We start from the raw sequence: 9069 nt of genomic DNA on the forward strand, positions 1-9069 counted from the left end.
TCGAAAAAGCCAATACATTTATTTATATTACTTAAAATAATAATAATAATAATAATAATAATAATAATAATAATAATAATAATAATAATAATAATAATAATAAAAATAATAATAATAATAATAATAATAATAATAATAATAATAATAATAATAATAATAATAATAATAATAATAATAATAATAATAATAATAATAATAATAATAATAATAATAATAATAATAATAATAATAATAAATCATTATTATAAATAAACAAAAGCTTTTATAAATAGTGCGTTAACAGTTTTTGTTTTTAAATGTTATAATTTGAAAATGTTTTGAAAATTTTCAAAATTACTTAATAGAGCAGATTTACACCATTAAAAGTATTTTCTTATTGTATAATATTTGGCATAATCTATGGGTAAAATTCATGTAACAATTGATTCGATTCCCTTACTATTTTTTTTAGTAAGTAAGTAAAAGTCTAGTCTAGTAAGTAAAATTTGTAATAATTTTTTCCCCATCCAAGTCAGCACAGCTAATAATATCAAATGTTTGGCTTAAATAGTGCTTATGGCTGCCGTTTTTGTGGCAATATAGTCAGCTACAAATCCTCCAAAGTAAACGAGACGCCCTATGATGTCCTATTGGCCAAGACATTTAACTTGATACCAGAGGACAAGGTTAGAGTTACGGAAGGGGAGAAGTTCCAGAATCTGCACTGCTCCAAGTGCCGCACGGAGTTGGGTCTCCACTGTCTGGAGAGTGAAAAGAATGGCCAATTGAAAGGACTGAAGCTGCTCCAGAAGGTTCATCTGTTGGTGTACGACTCGTATGAGGTGCCACTTGAAACGTCCTCATCTCTTGACTGATGTGGCGTGTAAAAATAAAGTTTTCCACAAACAATTAACAATTTGGGTGACATTGCTGCCATGCCTGGCGTTGACATTTGATCCCCCGAACTCCTTTTGATGCGCACACATGTATTATATACAAGCTTGTCACTTTGGAATGTTTTGGCAAGCGTTAAAATCATTTGCTCGACTTGCAACTGTCGGAGCATTAATCACAATCAATCGAAGCATTCCATGGCCCCAAATCGTGCCAGACGACATGCGTCAGCCGAAGTCGCTTTCCCATCCTTCACAGTGCCAAACAAAAGTCTGTGCCAGGCACGTGAGAAACGGCAAGTGGGCCACCGCCGCGCTGATGCCAAAATAATTTGCACTCTGCGCTGTGACAGTTGGGCGACAGCTGCAAAAGGCACATCCTGCCCCCGACGGAAATTAAAAAGCTCCTCCCAGCTGTCTTCAAGTCACAGACATATAGTACACCAACTAACCTCTCAGTGGCTCAAAGGCAAGAGCAACAGGAACAGCAACAGCAAAAGAAAAAGGCATTTTAATGATTTTAATTAACTGCATGTTTGCCTGTAATTACAACGGCAACAATGCAATTACGGCACATGTACAGCACTGGGTGGCCATAAACAACGGCACGGGGTCAGAGGGCAAGGCCAGCTGGCCTGGCCGCCTGTCTTCTGTATTCTGTCTTCTCACCAGGCCTTCCCATCCCCCATTCCCATCCCCCATCCCCCATCCCCCATTCCAGGTTCCAATGCCCCTGTCAAAGTTCCTTCTTCTCCTCCGCCTGGGTGACACACCTCGGATGACAGAATAATTACATGCAAAGCCACCAGGCCCCTCTTTCATTTGCTTTTGCCTCCCAGCTGGAGGTTGTTCCTGGAGAGCTTCTGCAGAGTAGTGCATCATACTGGGAGGGACATGGATGGCGAAAAAAGGGGGTTTCGTGACAGCAGAATCGAAAAAACGTTTCACTTTGCAAAAATTTAATAGGTGGGCAATAATATCAATCGGAATATGTGACGAAAAATACTATTTTTTAATAATTTACAGCATACTTTAAGGGATTTCAGTTCAACATACTTTTTTAAAGCCTCGTTAAGGATTGTATTTTTAATAAATTGTGGTTGTTTTTAAATTTTGTTGAACATTTCAATTTACAAAAAGTTACCTTCAATTTATAATTTACATGACAGTAAATGAAAAGTCTTAAGGTTATGCAAGAATATGTGTTGCAGGAGCAACAAACTTCCTTTAAAATGAAATAAACAAACAAATCTAAGAAACATTATGTGCTAAATTACAAAAAAAATTTTCTTTTCACAAATCATAAAAACCTAGAGAGCATTAGCATCAAAAACTACAGCTTTTTTGGTGTAAAAAAATAGTATAACAAAAACCTAATCCCCAACACACAATGCAATTATGTATATAAAATAACAAACTTATATGTATTTAATATATTATATCGGCATGACCAAACAGCTTAAACTAAAACTAGATACCAGTGCTGGAACACTTAAGTGACATCTTAATCGTCACTTTGGTTAGCAAAATGTGGACAGTTAAAAAGTATCACCGGTTATTTCTCAGTTTATTAAATTAAATGTCGACCCCTTCGAACAACGTTCTTGGCCTTGACACTTATTACTAATACGACATGTGGCCCTGCTGCAAGGTACAAGTGTAATTATAGCCAGCAAATGTCCTGTCGCTGTCCTGAGTGTCACCGATGCCGGGCAATACTTGTTGCTCTCTGCCTGAGGCGGCGGGCATGCGGAAAGTGGGCGGGACCGGCTCTATTGTGTGCTCAGTGACCGTAAATATCAAGTAATTTTCTGCAATTTTTCTACGCTGCCAATTGATTTATGGCTGGCTGCCGCCATGGCCTCCCATTGCCACATTGCCATACCGCCATTCCGCCCTTCCGGTCGCCCACTTTGCTTTGTTTGCACAACAAAAGACAAGCCAAGTGAGCGTTGTCCTTCCACAATAACAACGAAAACATCACCAGGAACAGGAGCAGTAGCAGAAGCAAAGGACTTGTATGCATGTTGAGTCTGTGGCTGTCAAGTGGTCGCCATTTGCCATACGCCAGGCATAAAAAGAAAGGTTACTATCACCTCTATATTGTAATTCGCATTATTAAAAAAATATTAATATAATAACTTTATGCAACATAAATTTGGCAAACAATTACTATTACTGTTCAATGCCATATACTTTACAACAGCATTTTGTTGGTCTAAAACAATTTAATTTGCAAAACTTACTGCACTGGTAAGAAATAGAACAGTATAAAAAATATCCTATTACCGAATTTAAATATAAAATGTAAAATTTTAATTAATTTGAAATATATTATTATTAAAATAGTTTGCTTTTGCCAGAAAAAGCATTAGGGATCGTCAGCCCTTACCCGCAAATACCCCGAAAACCGCCCACCGCAGCACTCCAAGCCGTCCCGGCATGGGGCGTGGCCATTTGTGACGTTTAACAAGAAAATTCGTTTACCGAATTTCATTTACATTTCTTTGTCGAAGAGCAAAAAGGGCGAAAATGGAGCGAATAAAAAAAAAAAGAAAGTTAACAAGAAAAATAATTTGCCTGCGCAAGCGAAATTTAGTATGCCCTGGACGAGAACCGTCTCGATGACCTCGTCTTAATAAGGCGTTGCGTTACTCATACGCCATGTGGTGCACAGCAAGGATTCAGTAATGTGAGCCCAATGTGGAGGCAGTGGACGTAAACTATTTATGCATGTACAATGTACATACTCTGCAACAACACGATTGCCCACCCCTGTCCACTTTCCCCAGCACTTTCCCCTGCACTTTCCGCATGCAAATGGAGTAATTTGATTTTTTCCCGGACCTTGGCTGCAGGAATCCACTCCCGGGAACGGGTAAAACACAGGGGCGGATGCGGCGGGATTGGGGCCCCTAATGGGTTGACAAGTGCGGAATAATCAATCGATACTTTGATCGTCAAAGTGGCTTCAGTTGGTGTAGTTAGCAGACGATTTTATTAGACCTCAAAGTAATATATTGCCCCTGGCAATATATTTATATAAATTTAAAGTTTTAAACTTAAACTGTTTAAAACACTCAATTTCGATACATTTTACTTTTGCGATAGTTTCTTATTAATTAGCTGATATAGTTTTAGAAGCAAGTTTTTATAAAATATTTTTTTGTAATAATTTTTCTGTATTCTAACATACATATTTATTTATGAACTAAAGCTTTGAAGTGTAAAAGTGTGACTAGGGTACTAATAATAAGTTATGCTTATTTTATATATAATTGTGATTAAATTTGGAGAAATTTTCACTCTTTAGTTTGATTATTTTGAGAAAAATATTTCTTCTGAAATTGTTGTATGTATTATGTATGTATTATGCAAAAAAACAATGGTATTGAAAATAAGCCTTATGTAAGTTGAACAATACATAAAAGCGATAAACTAAAACATTATTTGTGACGTATATATTACTTTCTTTGGGGTTAAAATATAATACTTCATTATTTTTTCACTTACCCATTACTTAAGTACCAGATAGTATACTTCGTATTATGTAAGAAGTTGCGAAGTCCACCCCTTCAAACTTATCTATTCTTAAAGTACCAATTAGATTTTGTGTGGGCAGTCGTGCAAATGAGCTGGCATCTCTGGGCAGCCTTTCGGCTTTTGGCCTCAGTTACCCCCTTTGGCAGCGGATCATGTAACATGTTTATGGCCATCTAGTCAACTGCAGCCATATTTTCATTTCATTTCGGCCGTGTCCCGTAGCTGAGTGCCATTCTGGTTGGCTCGTAATTTCAAACCGTTGCACTGACCGCAGGGAAAAGTGTAAGTGGAACTCTGATGGGATGGGGTTTTCGCGAACCAACCGCAGAAAAACGCGAAATGTTGACCTTTCGCCAGGCTTTAACCGTCCACAAAGGACATTAAAATGCAAGCAGTGCCACGGATGTGAAAAAAACAGGGCGAGATGGTGCATTTGGCTTGCTCACTTTATGTGCAGATTTTTCCTCCGTTTTCCGGGTTTTATTTATGACCCCCAAGGGCAGGCACACATGCAGCTCCACCTTAGAGATTTACGACTGGAGTCTTATTAAGCATAAATTAGGAACTGTCTCCCTTTCTTTGCCTTTCGCTCTTTTCCAGACAATTTCCTTTTCAGGGTAAACGAAATCCAATTTAGACACTTTGAAGTCACTGGGCTTAATCGTATTTACGGCAATCAAATGTAAACACTTCACCCAAAATCTTGTTGAGTGATGGCAGTGCGTATAAGAAAATATTCATTGCCATGAGCTAGATTGAAATACTTAAGTTTGGGTTTTCTTACAGCTGATCAATGTGAATGCCCTGAAATGAGTAGAATTTTCACGCTTCAATACCAACAATAGACATGGAAAAGGTATCCCAATTGTGTGAGCCAATAATGTATGCAAATCCAATTTAGCGCTCCATAAGCTGTATTAGATACCAAAAGTTGACACGCGCCATGTGTTTCCACATATATATGGTTTGTCGAATGATTGACAAACTGAGGGAATGACAGGCCGAACAATTAATGCAACCACTGTAATTTAATTTAGTGGGTCAGTCCAGGAAGTCACCCACTTGTGGACAGGTGAGAATGGAGCTCATTCGGCAATAGATATCAATCAATGGTTGGCTGTATTATTGATTTCACTACCTTACCCCCTTTCCTTTTTGTTCATTAAACCGTAAGCGCCACATGTGCAAGCTTTTAGACAAATGGCCAAACTCGGTAGAAACTCTTTTTAACTATGGAATCAAGGGTTATGAGCATGAATAATATTGTACTTGTTGTAACTTTATTAAGAAAATTTTATAATTTATTTATGAAAAATATCCATAGCAGTTTATTTAAAAAATTTAAAAGATACTTTAACAATTTACAAAAAAAAGTCATTTTTCCCCATGCTTTTATTCTTTGAATGGGTGAGTCTTGTGATATTTCTATTATTTGTTGTACTATTTTAAGAAATTGTATTTAATATTATTAAAAAAGCTTTGGAAGATACTCGCAATCAATTTAAATTTTGACAGCGGTCCCAAGAAAACCGCAATTTCAACTAAAAAATCCAATTAATTATGGTGCATCTTTTTGGGCCTCAAGGCAAATTTTGTTGGGCATCAGTCAATCAGCTTGATCCCCCCAAAATCTGCTTATTATCATACCGCCATCCATCATATAGCATATAGTTGTACGAGTACGAGTACGAGTATATGGGTTCCGTTCTCGTGTGGGACGACTTGATATATGTCTGTGTATTTGCCAGGGAAAAAGGGGAAACTAATTTCAGTGTTTACTTATGCATATGGCACACAATAGAGAGTGGGTGTGTAAAATAAGGCGGACCCAGCAAACGCTATACGTGTCCTGCAGGTGTGGAGAAAAGGCAGCAGCAATAACAAAGGGGAGTCGAATAAACTTTACTCTGATGCCTCCTGATGATGATGTACGACTGAAAGGCGGAGAGGAAAGTTCACGGAGGATGGAGAAAGAGCCTTGGGGCGGCATTATCATTCAACCCATATCCACAAACACACAGGACACGTGACGGGGTTAGATATGCGTGTGTACCTCCACGGGGAGAAACTTTTAAAACATAAGGCAATACCCCTAAAATTTTATTTTGTAAAATTATTTAAAACAACCGAACATTTAAATGCATATTAAGCCAGTTGTGAAATAAAACAGTAATAATTATAAGTGAAAATTTGTTTGAAACAAACTTTAGTTGACTTTTTTGTTGAATCAATAAACTATTTGTTAATTTAAACCATTTGGTTTTATTATTTAATATTTATATATTAAAAAAAAAAATGGTTTTTAAAAATAAACATTTTTATATTCAAGAATTTACTAAATACAAAAATCATTTCTACGTTAATCTTTTGGTAACTAGCTTGAAATTTGTAACGTTTAAAAAATATTTATTATATACTGTTGTGTTGGGCAAACATATTATATTACATATACCATTTTTATTGTATTAAGTAATAAAACTTCGATTTTAAATTTTCATCCATTAAAAATATTTTTCTTTTGTATTTTTGTATAAACAAAGTGGGCTGACATGCTTCCAACCATTTTTCTGAATGTGTTTCCGACTGTTCCTGTTTTCCATGCCATCCTTCGTCCCTCCAGTTGCCGTTGCGCAAAATCCAAACTAATAATGACATTTTGCGAATTATTCCACATCGCAGCCTGCTTGACACACTGACACTGAACCGGCGAGCAATAAAAGCGGCAGCAGGAAGATGAGAAAAGAGTGTACGGAGGCGGAGGCCAAAGGATCCCAAGGAGCAGGAGTAGAGGCAGAAGCAGGCTGCAACTGGATCCGAGCTGGTGGTGGTGTAAAATTTATTTGCTGCCAGGACCCGTCACGTTTTGGAGCGTATATGTGTGTATGGCGAGGGCCATAAAGCTTCCCATTCGCAAAAGGAGGAATCACAAAGTAAACACGACTGCAAGTAAATGTATGGCACATATGCCTCGATCTTTGAAAGATTTTTGAGCAGGGTATCGCCAGTGCGAAGCCTCTTTAACTTATACAAAGTCGTCACTGGCAAATGAAAATGTTGCCCCGTTTTTCCATTGAATTTATTATCCTGCTGATTGCGTAACATTTATTCATGTCAATTAGCCTTGGCAGCAAATGCAAAAATGCTGTTGATGCATCTGTCCCCTGTTCAGCACATTTCCTGGCGTATTCTTGGACAACTTGTCAGTTGATTGTTTGGTTGTTAGTTGCTTAGCTGTGCAATTTTTTCTAAAATATTTTTAGTTTGTATACAATTTTTCTTGTTTTTTCACAAATTTTAAATATTATTTTATTTTATTATAAAGGAAAGATAACAAAATGTCTCATATTGTCAAACAAAAATTTAGTTTTTAAAGCCAAAGCTGGCTTATAAATTTTCAAACAAGCCTTTCAACAAATCCTTTTCGTCTGAACAAACTTTTTATCTAAACCCTTGTCATTGGTAACAAACTTTAATAGATGAGCTTTGCTCATTTAAATTTCAAACAAGGGAAAATTGAATTTCTATGATTTGGGTTTCCCAATCGTTTAGTTGGCTTGTGGAGAGAAAAAACCATTTCAATTTACTCTACCAGAAAGGAGTTGTTTAAAAAGTTAGATTTCTTACTATGATGTAAAGCGCATTTGAAAAGCACACTTTTCAGGTCATGCAGATCACGAACGACGTTTAAATTGATAAAATTGCATTTACATTTACGTAGAAATGCAGATTAATGGGACACGTGGACACTTGTTGACAGCTCACACCCATCTCCGCCCCCTGATTTCGTAATTCCCTGGGCTTGGAGCTAGTCAGTCCTTTATTTTAATTTAGCTGCTTCAACTAATGGATTCGGGCTTACGTAACTCCAACACTTTGGCCGTAATGCGGCACTGGGCCAACTTACTCACAATATCCCTGAGTTCCGCACCCTGGGTGTTTTCTGCTTCTATATATTGTGCGCTGCAAAAGACTTAATTTGCATTTACAGCAACACTGTGCACGTACGCAACTAAATATAGTTGGGACGCCTGAACATTTTATACATTGTGTATATACGTATATTTAGACCCGTTCGTACCCTCACTTAGTTTTAGTGGCCACTATTGTTGTACGGTGTACGTGCAATGGGGCGGATGAAGGCGTTGCCTATATATAAATTAAGTATACGCAGTGCAGCCCCTCTGTTATGTCTCATTTCTCTCGCTCTCTTTGTGTTTGCTGATACTGGAACTGGAACTGAAACTGAAACTGCCAACTGAACCAAAGTCTCTAATGACCACTTTGAGGGTTTTAAAATGGGCGACAGTCAGGCAGCGGCCACATAAATAACACGGCAAGCGTCCTGCTCCGCATTTCCCTGCTGCGGCGAGAATGAAATTAACTTATTCATTAGCAAATGGCAGCCCGGGGGCCCGTCTTAAGCACAACATATACATATACATATGTACATATGATATATACATTTGTATGCAAATTCAGGCACATAGTAACACAGATATATGCAAATTGTTGTGTTTATGTCTATAAACTGTTTGCAGCTCTTTTCAAAGGCACTAAATGTCAGACACTTTCTACACCTTGGTGCGACTTAAGCTGTCTTTTATGCTGGCATACCCTGCGTATGCGTTATATTAGCCATATCTGTTCATTTGGT

At 37.4% G+C, this 9069-nt stretch overlaps 1 protein-coding gene across 1 annotated transcript; it reads left to right on the top strand.

The window, feature by feature from the left end:
- Window positions 1-517: 517 nt before the first annotated feature.
- LOC108149677 lies at window positions 518-890 on the top strand. The gene has a single exon (XM_017277424.2). The coding sequence runs from the start codon at window positions 534-536 to the stop codon at window positions 852-854; it is 321 nt and encodes a 106-aa protein (XP_017132913.1). The 5' UTR covers window positions 518-533; the 3' UTR covers window positions 855-890.
- The last annotated feature ends 8179 nt before the right edge of the window (window positions 891-9069 follow it).

Source organism: Drosophila elegans, unplaced genomic scaffold (assembly GCF_018152505.1).
Source record: "Drosophila elegans isolate 14027-0461.03 unplaced genomic scaffold, ASM1815250v1 contig_183, whole genome shotgun sequence".
Taxonomy (NCBI): Eukaryota; Metazoa; Arthropoda; class Insecta; order Diptera; family Drosophilidae; genus Drosophila; species Drosophila elegans.

Excerpts from the sequence above, each read along its gene's own strand:
- LOC108149677 (XM_017277424.2), top strand. The coding sequence starts at position 534 with ATGTTTGGCTTAAATAGTGCTTATGGCTGCCGTTTTTGTGGCAATATA.